This window comes from Heteronotia binoei, chromosome 15, assembly GCF_032191835.1.
Source record: "Heteronotia binoei isolate CCM8104 ecotype False Entrance Well chromosome 15, APGP_CSIRO_Hbin_v1, whole genome shotgun sequence".
NCBI classification, from domain to species: Eukaryota; Metazoa; Chordata; class Lepidosauria; order Squamata; family Gekkonidae; genus Heteronotia; species Heteronotia binoei.
In genome coordinates, this window is record NC_083237.1 from 49421515 (window position 1) to 49438802 (window position 17288).

At 45.1% G+C, this 17288-nt stretch overlaps 1 protein-coding gene across 1 annotated transcript; it reads left to right on the plus strand.

The window, feature by feature from the left end:
* Positions 1-8071: 8071 nt before the first annotated feature.
* LOC132584482 (gastric inhibitory polypeptide-like) lies at positions 8072-13924 on the plus strand. Its single transcript, XM_060256372.1, has 5 exons — positions 8072-8214; positions 9675-9806; positions 10274-10393; positions 12348-12440; positions 13794-13924. Exons 1-5 carry the CDS (start codon positions 8105-8107, stop codon positions 13801-13803), a joined length of 465 nt encoding a protein of 154 aa, XP_060112355.1. The 5' UTR covers positions 8072-8104; the 3' UTR covers positions 13804-13924.
* Positions 13925-17288: the final 3364 nt, after the last annotated feature.

Here is a 17288-nt window from a genome sequence, read left to right on the forward strand (position 1 = left end):
GATTATTGTGCTCGGGGGCCATTTTTCCTGAGCTAAGATAAATATGTGTGAGTTGGAGGCTAAAAATCTATGAACTAGCTCATGCTAACTCAGTTTAGAGGGAACACTGGTTGGGAGTAAGCAGTGTGTGAGTGTGCGTCAATCTAGCATGAGGTTCAATGTATGTAAGCAAGTATAAAGTAATGCACATTGGAGCCAAAAATCCTAATTATAATAAATATACATTGACGGGGTCCAAACTGGTGGTAACTGATCAGAAGAGAGATCTTGAAGTTGTGGAAGATAACTCAGTGAAGATGTCGACTAAATGTGTAAATGCAGTTTAAAAATGGAAATACTATGCTGGGGATTATTAGGAAGGAGATTGAAAATAAATCAGCTAGTATCATAATGCCCCTATATAAATGTATGATGGCGCCTCATTAGGAATACTGTGCACAGTTCTGGTTACTGCACCTCAAAAAGGATTTTTTTAAGGATATTATAGCATTGGAAAAAGTGCAGAAAAGGGCAATTAAATATTGAACACTTTCCCTATTAAGAAAAGTTAAAGAGGTTAGGGCTTTTTAGCTTGGAGAAATGATTGAGGGGTGACATGACAGAGGTTTACAAAATTATGCATGGGAGAAGGTTGAGAAAGAAGAACTTTTCTCCCTTTCTCACAATACCTTGTCGGCACTAAGTGAAATTAATTAGCAGTAGGCTTAGAACAGACAAAAAGAGGTACTTCTTCACCCAAAGAGTAATAAACACGTGGAATTTACTGCTGCAGAAAGTGGTGGCAGCTACAAGCATAGACAGCTTCAAGAGGGGGTTGGATAAATATTTGGAGCAGTGGTCTATTAGCCATAACGTACTCTGTCTGTGGCAGTGATGCTCTGTATTCTTGGTGCTTGAGGGGCAACAGTGGGAGGGCTTCTGGAGTTCTGGCTCTGCTGGTGAACCTCCTGATGGCACCTGTTTGTTTGTTTTTTGCCACTGTGACCAAAAATGAAAACAAACATTTTGTGCAGATCCTTAGCAGCAAGGAAGTTTTGGAATAGGACATGCAGCCAGAACATCTTTGGACAGCAGACCACTCATAGCTAGAGCAAGAACAGCCCTAGACCAAACTGGAATTGTCCTTCATATATCCATTAATGACTGTTAACTATAATGACTGAAATGAACTTCCACATTCAGAAGTAATAATCGTTTGAAATACTGGAGGTGGGGGAGACAACAAGGGAAGGCTTTGTAGATCTTTTTTGGAGGATCTGGTTGACCAGTATGTGAAACAGCATGGTGAACTAGGAAATTAGATAGATTCATGGAAGGTAGGTCTCTCAGTGGCTACTAGCCATGGTGAATGAGGGGAACCTCCACGTTCAGAAGCAATTAGCCTCTGAATCTCAATGCCAGGAGGCAACATAATGGGAAGGTCTCTCCCTCTGTGCCCCGTTGTTGACTCTCTAGAGCAGGGGTCCTCAAACTACGGCCCGCGGGCCAGATGCGGCCCGCTGAGGACGTTTATGCAGCCCGCCGGGTTATGGCAAAATCAGACCGGAAGTGACGTTCGACCTAAACTCGCATTAGCAACGCACACTTCCGGCACTGGGCTGAGGCAGCGGAGACAGAGTGTGAGGTGAGTTCCCAGGCCGGGGTGTGTGGTGTGGGGAAGGGAGAGAGATGCAGAAGACGGAGAACTGATGGCCCGCGGCCTTGTACAGTAACGGCAGTCCGGCCCTCCAACAGTCTGAGGGACAGTGAACTGGCCCCCTATTTAAAAAGTTTGAGGACCCCTGCTCTAGAGGAACTGGTTGGCCACTGTGTGAGACAGGCTGCTGGACTAGGTGCACCACTGGTCATCTGATCCAGCAGGGCTCTTCTTATGTTCCTATGTCTGTTCTTGTGTCCATTGGTCTGATCTAACATGGCTGCTCTTGTGTTCATCAAATGCATGAACCTGTTCTAAGGATGCTACATTTGCCTGCATGTGTGAACCAGCTGTACACAACTCCATAAAGTCTTGCCCTATGATGAGTTTCCTAACAGAACCAATTATGACTCAGTAGGGATGCCATGAATTTCATCAACAAACGTGTTGAACAACCAACCATAATCAACTGTTAGGCATGAGATGATCACTTGATCTGCTTAGTTTGGCACCAAACATCTCTCTCTCGGAAAGGCCTTGGGTTGGCCATAGCTATCACAGGAGTTGTCCTTGAAAGGGCAGCTGCTGTGAGAGCTCTCTCAGCCCCACCCACCTCACAGGGTTTCTGTTGTGGGGGGAGAAGATAAAGAAGATTGTAAGCCGCTCTGAGTCTCTGATTCAGAGAGAAGGGCGGGGTATAAATTTGTAGTCTTCTTCTTCTTAGACTTCTCTCCCTCCCTCCCTCCCTCCCTTCCTTTCCTGGACTTTTATCCCTCCCTTCTCTGCACACAGGGCTCACGACCGCTTAAAACAATTAAAACACAGAACACCTGTTGAATGAGTGTGCATCAAAGCTATTTCAAAACTGCACATGCCCAAAAATGCTGGCAGTCCAAACCAATCAGCAACCATTAATATTGCTGAAGACTAGTCAGATGCACACCAAGCAGTAGGAGTTTTTCAAGCCTTTTCAGCAATGGCCCCCCGATGGTGGAATCAACTCCCAGAGGTGGTGCGAGCCCTGCGGGACTTGAATCAGTTCCGCGGGGCTTGCAAAACCATCCTCTTTCAGCTTGCTTTTAAGATAGAACCCGGCTAAATTGACTTGTAGCCACCTAGCCATCTTATACATGACTGTGAACTGTAGCACCTTAACTATTAACTTATAACAGCTGTTTTATCTATTTAATTTAATCTATAACGGTAACTTAATTGTATTTTAATCTGCTTTTGTCTCGATTGTATTTTATTGAAATCATGGTTGTCCCATGTCTGTGAGCCACCCTGAGCCTGCCTTTGGCGGGGGAGGGCAGGATACAAAAATAAATTTACCTTACCTTACCTTACCTTTAAACACATCATTTCCTTGTAAGTTATTTGTATGGTCTGTGAAGCAACTGCCTGCCTAACAGAGCAGTGGCACAGCAAAGACGGATGAGACGTAGAATTCAATCAGGCTGTGTGAGAATGCACATGTGCAAAAGTCTGATTGCACCGCACTGTACTGTTAGGAGGGAATATGGAGTAGCAACCTACTCGACAGCTCCAAACAGTTTGATGAACAAACAGTCCATCAAAAAATTGGCACTCAGGAGAGAGCAAAATCAAACACTTCCAGCTTTCTGGTGAGCTTTCCCCCCAGGTGTGATATTAAAAGGATGTGATAAGGTGTTTGGGAAGTAAGGTGGCCTTTCTAAAGCAAACCCCTCTCTCCGATAGAGTGAAAAGGGCAAATGATAGCTCCCGACAGCAGGCCTGTATTTAATATTGCTGGATATTTATTTCATGCTATTAGCTCCCCATCTCACCGAAACGCTTAATGAAGGAAAAACAAATGCACAAGTAGCACTTTGTGGAAATGTGATCCTTGGAACATGCAGCCATAAAGTCATTGGGGCTAAACGCTTCCCATTAATTGATTACCATCCTGCCTGCTTACAGGGTGGCAGTTTGCTCCTTTTGTAGCAGCTTTGTATTCTGGCATTATTACAGCCGTCATTCAGAGGCAAAGGCGGCAGGGCAGTGGATATCAGGAGATTAATGGAGAGAGGCAGATCTGATCCAGGAGGAAACACTCCTGATATAAATGAATGGGAGTTAGGCAAGAACATGATATTGCAGGTGCCATTATTGAAGTGGGACTTCACTCATACACAGGGCTTTTTTAAAAGCAGGAACGCACAGGAACACAGTTCTGGCTGGCTTAGCATCAGGGGGTGTGGCCTAATATGCAAATGAGTTCCTGCTGGGCTTTTTCTACAAAAAAGCCCTGCTTTGCCTCAACAATGATACTGTGATTGCAATAAAACCAAGGGTGGAATTCTAGCAGGAGCTCCTCTGCATATTAGGCCACACACTGCTGATGTAGCCAATCCCCCAAGAGCTTACAAGGCTCTTTTTTTGTAAGCTCTTGGAGGATTGGCTACATCAGGGATGTGTGGCCTAATATGCAAAGGAGCTCCTGCTAGAATTTCACTCCTGGATAAAATATTTTGCTTTTCTACCAGGTGAGTGGCTGGACTGACCCTAACTTGCCAGTTTAGAGGGGAACAGCCCTCGCATTGGTGAAAAACAGGAAAATAGCCAAAACGCAAGATATGTCAAAGCCCAGACAAGTTCCATGGATGTTTTCTGCTGGGACCTGCTAATTAACAGAGAAATGGTTCTGGGGAAATCTGGATGGTTAATGGCTTTAATTATAGAAAACATACCGGATCTTCATTTTAGCTACACTGTGCAAGTTTAATTGCCATGAATGTAAACATACTTTAAAAGGGCATTTTCATGCTCCATAGGTCAGTGAACTTTCTCACTGCATATCTAAATTGCTTTTAATCTGGTTTGATTAGGTGACAAGCTTCCTGTTTTGTTTCACAGAAATGGCTTCACTTTCTCACACCCTCAGGTATATAAAGGATCCTCCTCCAGGTGCCCATTAACTGCTGGATTCATTGACTTCTCAAGAGCCGCTCTGAAAGATTCAAAAGGTAAGACTCCCAAGTTCGATTCCTCTGTTGGAGGGCCAAACAACATCTTAAGTGCCATTGCATCTCTCTCTAGCCTCTCTGGAGGAGGGAACCTCACTTCTAGAGGGGCAATTTGCAGTTGAAATGCAATGGGTGGCAATGAGGGTGCTTAACGCTTTCTCAGCTCACCATTGCCTTTCCTCTTTCAAAACTGACCCGCTCACTAGACAAGGGTCTTTCACAGATGTTCTGCCTGAGATCTTAAAACCACAGCTGAGAGCAGGGCCAAATTAACAGTTAGGCCAAGTAGGCACTGGCCTATGGGCCTCCGTGCCTTTAGGGTCTCCAGGACAGCTTCCCCTCCCCAGTTTCTCCCCTCCTTGCAGCCCCCGGAGCCTGCACATGCAGCCAGCAACTGAGCAACTCTTTGCCCAATTTGCCTGGTGAGGCTGCTGCTAGTGTCATCACCAAATTTGCTTCTCTTTGCCTCTCCCCACAGCTTTGTCAAAGGGGCTTTTGAGAAGGTGCCCCACAGGCTGCAGCTGGGGCCACCGGCAGCGGGGCGGGTGCTCTGACTCTGAGATAATTTGCAAGGAGGGCCCTGAGATTTTGACTGTCTAGAGGCCTCCACAGGGTTTAATCTGGCACTGGCTGAGATGGTCCTACTCTCACATGCACAAGGCAAGAGCTTGCTGTGACTCCTTTCATCACCCACCTATCTCCATCTGGCTGAGATCTATAAATGAGATCTATAAATGTCTCATCAGCTGCATTGGGAGCCCATAGGATTCTTGGCAAAAAGAGGGCAACCCTTGCAGAAGAGGGTAACCAAGATTATTAAGGGTTTGGAGCACCTTCCCTATGAGAAAGGCTTAGAGCAGAGGTGTCAAACATGTGGCCCAGGGGCAGAATCAGGCCCTCGAGCAACTGGCTGTCATCTGCTTCTTTCTCCTTCTCTCTTGCTCCCTTCTGCATCACAACTTGCTTTGCCAAGCTTACTCATTACACAGGAGCTATAGAGCAAAACCTCTATTTTCTCCATTGGCTGAGGCTCCCCCTTTGGGGAGGACGGCTTGCTTTACCAGACTCTCTCAATTGCACAGCAGAGCCACTGAGCTAAGCCTCTCTTCCTTTTATTGGCTGAGGCTCCTCCCCCTTCTGGTCCCCTGGGGAAGGAAGGAAAGAGCCAGGGCTTCCTTTGCCCAGTTCCCTGGATCCCATTGGAGAAATATAAAGAAAGCACCTTTAAGGCCAACGAGTGCAAATGTTCTGAGCATGTTTTATTTTAAGGTTAAAAAAAAATCTTTAATTGCATTTTTCTGTGTCCTTTATAAAGTTTCTGTGCTACCTAGTCTTAAATAGGAACACACATGGCCCGGCCCGACAAGTTCTTTGTCAGATCCGGCCCTCATAACAAATGAGTGTGACATCCCTGGCTTGGAGAGTCTGGAACTTTTTAGTTTAGAAAAAAAGGCAACTAAGGGATGACAAGTCAGAGGTTTATAAAATTACGCCTGGGATGGAGAAACTGGAAAAAGAGAGCTTTTTTTCCCTCCCACATAATACTAGACCTCAGGAACGTCCCATGAAGTTGATGGATATTAGATTCAGGACAGACAAAGGAAATACTTCTTTACTGGAGTAAATAGAGGAATTCACTGCCAGGGACGTAGTGATGTCCATGAGCACACGTGACTTTTAAAGGCGATTCGATAGATTTATGGAGAAGAGATCTATCAATGACTACTAGAAGAAGAAGGAGAAGAGACTGGATTTATACCCCACCCTTCACTCAGAGTCTCAGAGCAGTTTGCAGTTTCCTTTCCCTTTCCCTCTCTACAACATACACCCTGAGGCAGGTGGGTCTGAGAGAACTCTGAGAAAACCGTTCTTGAGAGAACAGCTCTTTTGAGAATTGTGACTGACCCAAGGTCACTCAGCAGGTGCATGTGGAGAAGTGGGGAATCAAACCCAGTTCTCCCAGATTAGAGTCTCAGGCTCTCCTAGCTATGCAGAATAAGGGAACTTCTACATTCAGAGGCAGTATACCACTAAGTAGTTGTGGGAGGCAACATGAGAGGACACCTTGACCTGTATGTCTACATATATTGGTCAGTGTGTGAAGCAGGATGCTGAAAAGATGGACCACAGGTGTGATCCAACAGAGTTTCTTGCATTCTTAAATAAGGTCTCAATTGAATAGACTGGGAAACAGTATCAGAATGTAAGAGCAGGTAGCATTTTTCAATGGCCCCATTAGAATCAGATTTTTGTGGATCTTCTGGAACTTGGTCCCATGGAGCCTAAAGCTCAACTAGATGCTCTAGAAGAAAAAGACCACAGATTTATACTGCACCTCCTCTCTGAATCAACTGCAAAAACTCCCTCCCTCCCATTTTGCGGTTCTCAAACATCTGACGTTCATGTCTTGCAGCTCTCAACCATTTGACATTTATTCTATGTGGCTCTTATGTTAAGCAAGTTTGGCCGCCCCTGGTCTAAGCACTGGTTGGATTTTCCATTTCAGACACTGCAAAGTATCAGACCAGTCCGGCACTGTTTGTAACTCTGTGACCTTCAGAAGCTGGTACATCCAGGACCAGTAGCAAAGAAGCTGAGGATACTGGTTAAGAATGCCAGAAAACTTAGTGTAAATTCTGACTGCCCCAAGAGCAGGACTCATGGTAAACCTCTGAAAGCCAGTGCTAGGAGGCAGCATCACAGGAAGACCTCGGCCTCTATGCCCTATTTTAGGTGTCCCCAACCTTTCTGAGCCTGCAGGCATATTTGGAATTTGGACATAGCATGGTGGGCGCAGCAACAAAATGCCTCAGGAGGTGGAGCCAGCCTCAGGAGCTGCCTCAGGAGGTGGAGCCAGCCACAAAATGATGGCCACACCTGAACCTCAGTCACACAGTGAAGATCCTTGTGCTGTGGTGGCAGCTGCTGCCAGAGCTACATTTTAAAAAATCTACATAGCCAATCAAATCTCCAGTAGCCAATCAAAAGCCTTGCTGGGCAAAAGCCCTACCTGGCCCCACCCACTTCCTTCAAAAGTTCTTCATGGGTGCCAGAAAAGGAGTCAGTGATACCACATTGGGGACCCTTGCCCTATTTGTTGACCCCTCCAAGACAATTGGTTGATGACTATGTAAAACAGGATGCTGGACTAGATGGCCCACTGGTCTGACCCATGAGGGTTCTTCTTATGCTTTATCCAGCCAGCTTTTTCATTTGTTCTCTCCCAACCACTCTCCTTATTACAGCCTCCATTTCACATGGTTTGTGTCCACACAGGTTCCTTCATCCCCGCCGTAGCCTTTTTAGGTAGTTCTCCTTTTGATGACAGAAAAGCTGGTTGGATCCTACCTCGTCAGGCTGACTGTCATAATTAATATCAGAGTTCTCCTGAATCACAAATTGCAGCATTACAATTTGTGACCCCCTGTTTTTGTTCATTTAATTACATTTCCAAGGACACTTGTATATATTTGCAGGCTACATGCTGTGTTTCAGTCGCAGAACTAAAGCTGGGAACAGGATGCCTTTCCAGGTGGTCTCCCTTCTCCTGGTCTCACTCAGCTTTGTGGTGATGGAGGAAAATGGCACCAGGTAAGCCCATAAACCAGCAAAAAGACTGCATAATTTTTCCACATCTAGGTTCACGCTACATCCCGTCTAATGCTCTCTTGCTAACCTCTGTTAAAAAATCCACACAAGCATGGTCTTGTTTTACCAATTCCCAATTCCAAAAACCTTTATTGGCATAACAATTAAAAAAACAAGGTAGCAGTACAAATCAGCCTATATGCCAAGAAGGAGAAACAATCAGGGTACAATGATTTGCAACATTAGTTGTAGTAATAATAATAATAATAGGACAAAGTGATAAAAGTTTGGAACAGTAATCTCAAATATTGCAGTAGTTAAAATGATTATAGTAAAAAGCTTAACTATTCAAAGAGGAATCATAGATACACCTTATTTCTCTCACTCACTCTTCCCACCCTTTCCTCTTCCCTCTTTTCTTTCTACTTTTTCTTGGCCCCTGAGTACATTTGTCAGGAACTCTGCCACCTGCTCAGTAACTTCGGGGGTTTTGTCTGCTAGCAAGAACTCGATGCCTCTATTAGAAAAGAGCAAGAATCTTGCAGCACCTTAAATCTGTCCTACTGAGGACAGGTTGACTTAGGTTCTAGTTGTATCTGAAGAAGTGAGCAATGTCTTACAAAAGCCCCTGCCACAGATTTTGTTACTCTTTAAGGTGTTCTTGAACTCTTGCTCTTTTCTGCTGCTACAGACAAACACTACTATCTGTCTTGATCTATCATTTTATACTGTTGTGACAGACAAGCTGTGTTAACTAGCTGCTTCTGTGGGATTGTGTGATGTTAATGAAATTTGAAAATCTTGAACTTGGCTTGTACTTATCTCTGTATCTTGGAACAAATGTGTTTACTCTGTAGCACCCACAGACTTGTAGACTTCTCCCCCACTGTCACACTGCCTTTTTCCTGTTCCACCCAAAATGTAACAGCTGCCACAGGTGGGAACTGGAAACAGGTGGCAGAGTTTGTCTCTTAATGGTTTTTACTAATAGTGGGGACAGGGCTTTTTTGGTAGAAAAAGTCCAGCAGGAACTCATTTGCTTATTTGGCCACACCCCCTGATGCCAAGTCAGCTGGAACTGTGTTCCTGCTAAAAAAAAAAAAAAAGCCCTGAGTGAGGGTAATAATAATTGCCATAAAAACTTCATTTGCTTCCACAATGGGTGTTTGATCCTCTCTGTTCCTGCAGCCCCTTCTTACCCCTGGAAACAACCATGTGGGACTCATGTGGAGGAATAGTTGTGTGGGCTGAGAAGGGTGGAGTGAAAAAGGACATGTTCCACATGGCTTTTTTCATAGAGGTTCCATGATCCCCAGCACTTTTTGAGTGTTCAAAGGGAACCCCTTCCTCTCTTTTTTACCAGCAGCGAAGCTGGTTGGATCTAACCAGCTGTTGAAGAGGTAGAGACAAGGGAATTTCCCATATTTTTCCACTGTGTGGACATGTTTCCTCTCTGTCGCCAGGGCAAACACAAAGATCCTACAGAGACGGTATTCCGAGGGGACGTTAGCAAGTGATTACAGTCGAACTCTAGACAGCATGCTGAAGAAGAATTTTGTGGAGTGGCTCTTGACCAGAAGAGAAAACAATATGGAGTAAGTCTCTGTTTGGTGCCAACCTAAAGATTCTGGGTTTTTACATTAATTGTCTTAATTCAGACATCACAACTAATTGGAGCTTGATCTAATGATGGTTTATCATGTTGTCTGGCTGCAGCCTTGGTCAGCCAGGGGCCGGGCATATTTGATTTACTGTAATCAGGGCTTTTTTTGTAGCAGGAACTCCTTTGCATATTAGGCCACACACCCCTGATGTAGCCAATTCTCTAGGAGCTTACAGGGCTCTTCTTACAGGGCCTGCTATAAGCTCCAGGAGGAGTGGCTACATCAGGGGTGTGTGGCCTAATATGCAAAGGAGTTCATGCTAGAAAAGAAGCCCTGTCATGTAAAATGTGAAACACAACATGCTCAGGGAAAGTAATGAGATGGATTTAACAGCTGAAACATGTAGTGCTGTCTATTGGAATCCTGGAGTTTAACTCTCCTGTACATTTCTCCTCCAGTAATAGCATTGACCCATCCAAGAGAGAAATTGAATCCCCAGCATTAAACACAAACTCTCAAGGATCTGAAGCTGGATCTCAGGGACCAAAGGATTTTTTAATTTGCACTCTACAACAAAGGTGAGAGCAACAGAATTACTGGTATGTGAAATTAGACAACAAGCCCATTATTCACGCACATCTTACTGCAGATTTTCCAAGCAGTAAGCCTTTAAGCTTGACTTCAGAATCTGTACCTGCCTCACGCATCATTCTTTTTCCTTTAGTGTATTTATTCTACACACAGGGGTGTCAAACATGTGGCCCGGGGGCCAGATCAGGCCTCTGAGCAACTGACTGTCCTCTGCTTCCTTCTTTCTCTCTGTCTTCCTTCTGCATCATAGCTTGCTTTACCAAGCTTGCTCAATTGCACAGGTCCTGCAGAGCCAAGCCTATATTTTTTCCATTGGCTGAGGCTCCTCCCTTAGGAAGGAAGGGGGGAGGGATAGCTTGCTTCAGAGGAGCTCTTTCTTTCCTTCCCCAGGGAACCAGAAGGGGGAGGAGCCTCAGCCAATAGAAGGAAAAGATGCTTGGCTCAGTAGCTCTGCTGTGCAGTTGAGAGAGCTTGGATTGCATGAGATACAAAGAAAGCACCTTTAAGACTAACAAATACTAATGTTTTAAGCATGTTTTTATTTTAAGTTTTAAAAAATCTTTGTATTTATCTACGTCCTTTATAAAGTTTATATCTCCACTACCTGGCATTACATTTTATGACACACATGGCCCAGCAAAGTCTGATTTATGTCAAATCCCGGCCCTCATAACAAATGAGTTTGACACCCGTGTTCTACAGGTACACACACACACACACACACACCCTTCTCTTCACCTGGAGGTTGGCATCCCTAAAAAGGAAAGGAATTGGATGATTTAGGGCAAAAACTTGGCTTGATTCATTCCTGTATGTTTAGCTTAGATTAATTACATTGTTGATTCATGAGCTGGGGATGCTTTGATTGTACAGAAGCACAATGGCTTCAGTAGGCTTCATTGTTAACATTTGCTGTGCCTGGCTGGCATAATAGCAAATTTGCTTGCACATGTTGATATACAGGCAAGCAATGCTGCAGACTAAGGATAGGACGGGATATGGTGGGAGGAGGCTAAATTTTTGCTTGTACCTCTGTGACCACAGGCAGCTCTGCAGGTTGGGGGAAGCACAGAGACCCCTGCTTGCCCCGCCCCTCCCCCAAAATAACACCAGGTAGTGTCAATATCTTTTTGCAGAGTGGATCCAGCCATCTTTTTCACTTGGTGATTTTGGGGGGAAACAGATAGTACAACGTGCAATCACAGTGCGCAAGGCGTGAGAGAGGAGAGGAATGCCTAGTGCAAAGCATCGCAGAACATATTTCCATGTTTGCTGAACCGGAGAGATTGCCTATGACAATTTATTAAATCCTAAATCTACTTTGGCCCTTTTTATTGTTTCACATCAACAGTATGAGACTGGAAAGGTCAGTACAATGCCATGATTGGACTAGGATTTCCACTCTGCCATGGAAGTTCACTGAGTGACTTTGGTTAAGTTACTCTCTTTCAGCCTGACCTACCTTACATGCTGGTGGGTATAAGAATAAAACTGTAGAATGGAGAACAATGTAAGCTGCTCTGGGATCCCACTGTGAAGAAAAGCTAAATATCTAAACAAAAAATAAAATGTCCAATTCCTAGGTACGCTCACCAAGTGTTTAGTTGCCTAGGCAAGCAGACACCTGTGATATCTTCCAATTCCACCTGTATAATAGCATTTTCACCTCTTCCCATTCTGCTCTCCAGTCAAGCTGGGTACTCATTTTACTGACCTCGGAAGGATGGAAGGCTGAGTCAACCTTGAGCCAGCTACCTGAACCCACTTCTGCAGGGATCGAACTCAGGTCATGAGCAGAGACTGCAGTACTGCAGCTATACCCAGACACCTGTGATTTCTTCCAGTTCCACCTGTACAATAGCATTTTCATACCTTCCCATCCCTTCTTTCAATCTATGTTACCTCACTGACCACTACAGTGTCACATTATCTCTCTTACAGCCTTATTCTGCCAAATGGTTTTAATCAGTGGAAAGACATCTTGAATCCGGAATTTCTGGACTGGCTGATTTCTGCTGACTTCTGCAGGCCAATGTGAGTGAATTGCTCTTATTTGTTTCCCCTTTCCTTTCAACTGTCAGGCCTGATCAGATTGTGCAGGCAACCCAAGTGATGATCACCCAGAAGCAGTGGTCTTTCAGAAGTCGTAATGAAGCAGCAAACCATTTGAAAGATGCAACATGGATTGCTGTACTTCTGATAAGTTGATTGATTTTCCTCCTTGCTAGATCTTCCACCCTATGTGGGGGTTTTGCCTTTGCAAGTCCACAATCTTCAACATTGCCTCTGGGGGAGGGGGTTAAATGGCTGGGCTCTAGTGCCAGCAGGAAACCTGATAGGGTCCAACCCACTGCCAAATGTTATTATTCTTGCAAACTCATTGGATTGCGAGTGGTAAATAACAACCATTTTCTCCAGGGGAACTGAATACTTGGAGATAAGAAGTAATTCTGGGATAACTTGAAAGTTAGAAGAAGATATTGGATTTATACCACACCCTTCACTCTGAATCTCATAGTCTCAGAGTGGCTCACAATCTCCTTTACCTTCCTCCTCCACAACAGTCACCCTGTGAGCAGTGTTCCCTCTAAGCAGAGTTAGTGTGAGCTAACAGATTTTTAACCTCCAGCTCACACATTTTTGTCTTACTCAGGAAGGATGACCCCAGAGCACAATAATTTATGCAGTAGCTCACAACTTTAATACCAGTAGCTCCCAATGTAGAATTTTTGCTCACAAGGTTCTGCAGCTTAGAGGGAACACTGTCTGGGAGGTGGGTGGGGCTGACAGAGTTCTCACAGAAGCTGCCCTTTCAAGGACAACCTCTGCCAGAGCTATGGCTAACCCAAGCCCATTCCAGCAGCTGCAAGTGGAGGAGTGGGGAATCGAACCCAGTTGCCCCAGATAAGAATCTACACACTTAACCACGACACCAAACTGGTTAGCAATTCAGTGTGTGTGTGTAGTTCTTAAAAGGGAAAAAAATCACTGTGAAGTAGAAAATAGGATACAAGCATATATTAACTGAAAAGAGATGCAGAATCATGTTGAGGAGAATTTCGATGGAGGATTGGTTTCAGCTCTGTTGGATGCAGATGAAATTAATAATCACAATGTGCAAGGAATGAGAGAGGAATGCCCAGTCCAAAGCATCACAGAAAGCTGGAGTGATGCTGTGGCTCAGCCAAAGCACTGCTGCTTTGCATGCAGAAAGCCCCGGGTTCAATCTCTGACATCTCCCGTTGAAAGGATCAGATAGGAGATTTAAATGACTAAAGACCCTGCCAATCAGAGTAGACAGGACAGACCTTGATAGATCTTCTCTCTTCCCTCTTCACATCATCAGGCTCTTTATAAAACTGAATATTTTTCTCCTTCCATTTCCAGGGGTCAGTAGCTCCAGGGCTTCCTGAAGAAAGGAGATGGGTTCGCTTCTTTCTCTTGTTTGCTTTGTACCTTTTGCTGATGAGAGTCGGTCTTAATTATGCAAAAATAATAAAAAATAATCTATGCTCTAATGGAGATGTGCTTCTGAGTTGTGTCCAATGAGAACAAGGCACATTGCTGCTTGTTTTTGTCCCAGAAGAGGACCTAGTTTAATTGATAAATAACTTTTGCTAATCAAGCAGCCGGTGAGGTAGTGAGGTGCTGCCAATCAAAGGGAGGAGACTCGGGATCCAGCTTCAGCTGCAAAGTTCACCAGGTCACTTTGATCCCCAGAGCTATAATCAAATCCAGTCAGCTGCACTTTGGAACAGTGTGGCACAGTTGCTCATTTGCAGTAGGGCACCATGAAACACCCAGGCCTGATCTTTGCTCAGACACACATAGGGCTGGCCCTAGACCAGGGGTGTCAAACTCATTTGCTATGAGGGCCGGATCTGACGTGTGTGACCTTTTCAGGCCAGGCCATGTCTGTCATAAAATGTTATGCCAGGTAGGGGAGATATAAACTTTATAAAGGACATAGACAAACACACACACTCAGCCTAATCCATTTTACTGGGTTGTTGAACCTCAGCCAACAGAAGGAAGAGAGGCTTGGCTCAGTAGTTCTGCTGTGCAATTGAGAGATTCTAGCAAAGCAAGCTCTCCTCCCCCCACTTCCTCCCCAAGGGAGGAGCTTTCCTCTGTAGCTCCTGTGCGATTGAGCAAGCTTGACAAAGCAAGCTGTGACACAGGAGGCAAGCGAGAGGGAAAAGGAAGCAGACAACAGTGAGTTGCCTGATAGGAGCCCCCTGGGGGACTGATTTGGCCCCCGGGCTGCATGTTTGACACCCCTGCCCTAGACTGTCTGGCACCTTAGGATGGCTAACTTCTGGTGCCCCCCCCCCCCCCGCACTGACAATGTCACCTAGTCACATGGGGGAACCCAATTCATCACCCCCAGAAGGCCAGCACCCTAGGCAATTACCTAGTTTGCCTAGTGGCAATTGACTTCATGAGATTTAAAACCTCCACCTTTCAATTTGAAGGTTTTATGGCCATTCACAAAGATGTTTAAAGAGCAACAGTACAATGACAAAATGCTACAGCCAACTAGAACAGCAAAAGGGGATGGCTCCCAGTGCTGAATATCTGGCCAGACAGGCTTTGCCAGATCCAGAATACTCTGCTGGACTTGACGGAACATCTTGGCAAAATGGAGGTGGGCTAGTGAAAGGCATGTGAGGCTAGGGCTAGCCACTCAACATGACTGACTCTGAACTGGATACTATACTGGCACATGCTTACCTCCTGTCTGTATTCCCAGGGTTGTGACCTGCGGATCCCACCTGATCTCATTCTCTCTCTGGGTTCATTCCCCTCCCCTAGGCCTCCAGGCTCCACTCCCTAGATCTTCAGGAATTTCCCAACTCCATGTATCACCAACCCTATGTGTCACTTTTTAGCATATTCGCACCTTTCTGATTTTTTTGGCTTTCTCTTCCAAATGGAGAAGCTGCTATGACTTTGGTATGGTGATTAAGAGTTGCACTCTAGTCTGGAGAACGGGGTTTGATTCTCCACTCCTTCACATGCACCTGCTCAGTGTTCTTGGGTTAGCCACAGCTCTCTCAGAGCTCTCTCAGCCCCACATACCTCACAAGGTGCCTGTTGCAGGGAGATGAAGGGAAGGTGATTGTAAACTGCTTTGAAACACATGAGGCCTGCTGGGTGACCTTGGGCCACCCACAGTTCCCTCAGAGCTGTTCTCTCAAGAGCAGTTCTCTCAAAGCTCTCGCAGCCCCACCTACTTCATAGGGTGTCTGTTGTGGAGAGAGGAAGGGAAAGGAGATTGTAAACTGCTCAGAGACTCCAAGTGAAGGGTGGGATATAAATTCAATCTCTTCTTCTCCTTTGTATGTACACATTACTACACATAAACCCTCTTATTCCTCCTCTGCTGCTGGAAGTAGGTCTGTTATCTTCTCTTCGCTGTGACAGGTCCATAAACAAGAGAATGAGATACACTATTTCTTGGCAAGTTGTTCTTCCAGGAAATATCTGCACTGGGGTCCTCAACCAAGCTGAGCTGTGGGCTGTTTTGCACTTTTGTGGAAGGGTCGTGGGTTCCACTACAAAGCAGCTGTTCTATGGGTGGAGGAGATTCCAAGCCAAGCAACCTTTTAAGACAAAGGCTGATGGATCTCAATGAGGATCTGTGGAGACACCAAGGAGGTGGAGACACCAAGCGCATCTTGGGCTGTTCTGAAGCATTCTTGCATTGAGAAGGTGGGGAACTCTGGGGCAGCTTCTTGCCTTGGGGAAGAGATACTGTTTCTTTTCCATTTCTGAAGGGGATGACTAACTCCCTGTTCAGTGTTAAGTTGCACCTTTAAGGCCAACCAAGTTAAACGTGCAACTTGACTCCTACTTTGTTCAACTGCTTCAGACCAACACGGCTGCCCACTTGAACCTGTTCAGTGTTGTCAAGGGATTGGTCCTCACTACTACTACAGTTAGTGGTGGCATCTAAGCAAGAGCTTGCAATGAAGTCAGTGTTCTTTCTTCATAAAGAAGAGGATGGGTCTGTCTGACAGAATTAATGCAGCATTCGGGAACTCCACTATGATGCTGTCAGAACTGCACGTTTTAGGGCAACCTATGGCTTCTCACTTCCATATGGGAGGCTGTTCTGAGAATTTTGCTTAAGGAATGTTCCACTAGAGGGCAATATTACAGCACATTAAGCCCATTTCCTGAGGAAAGGAACACCTGGCATTGTGTGTGTAGTATAGCCAGGACTCCCAGGAAATCCTAAGATTGCCTGGCAGCCTGAAGTTCTAGCTCTTTTAGTATTATGCACCACTAGATGGTGAGCTAGACTTGTTTTTGGGGCTTATTTTTGGCTAAAAGAGCTGTGACTGATCCAAGGTCTCCCAGCTGACTTCATGTGGACTGCAAAATGGAACCCAGTTCTCCAGATTAGAGTCCATCTTAACCACTGCACCATGCTGGCTCTTCCTCTAAACAGAATGTATTTGATGACTACTCCACAAATTTCTCCTTTAGTAGGGTTACCAGATATCTTCATAGGACACGTCCTCTCTCTCCCTCTCTTTGGCATCAATCCTCTTTTGGACTCTTAAAAAAAACCTGACGAAAATGTCCCCTTTTGGGTTGGAAGGTTAGGAATGTTCCTAGTAAGTAGCAATTATCAGCTTTAATAGTAGGGGTATTTGGAATGAGATTTGTCATAGCGATCACTTCTTTGAATTAGTCAATCGGGAAACATGCCCTCTTCTTTGGTTTTCAAAATATGGTAACCCTATCCTGTAGACTACAAAGCGCTCGCTCATTTGCACTCCAAAGCTAAAACTCTATACACGGGACTAGCCGAACGCTACTGCAGTCTCAAAAACGAATCCCCAGCGTGCAGAATTTGAAAACTGTACACTT

Coding starts and splice junctions, on each gene's coding strand:
- LOC132584482 (XM_060256372.1), top strand. CDS start 8,105: ATGCTGTGTTTCAGTCGCAGAACTAAAGCTGGGAACAGGATGCCTTTC. Junction 8,215..9,674: donor ATGGAGGAAAATGGCACCAG/GTAAGCCCATAA, acceptor CTCTGTCGCCAG/GGCAAACACAAAGATCCTAC. Junction 10,394..12,347: donor ATTTGCACTCTACAACAAAG/GTGAGAGCAACA, acceptor TCTCTCTTACAG/CCTTATTCTGCCAAATGGTT.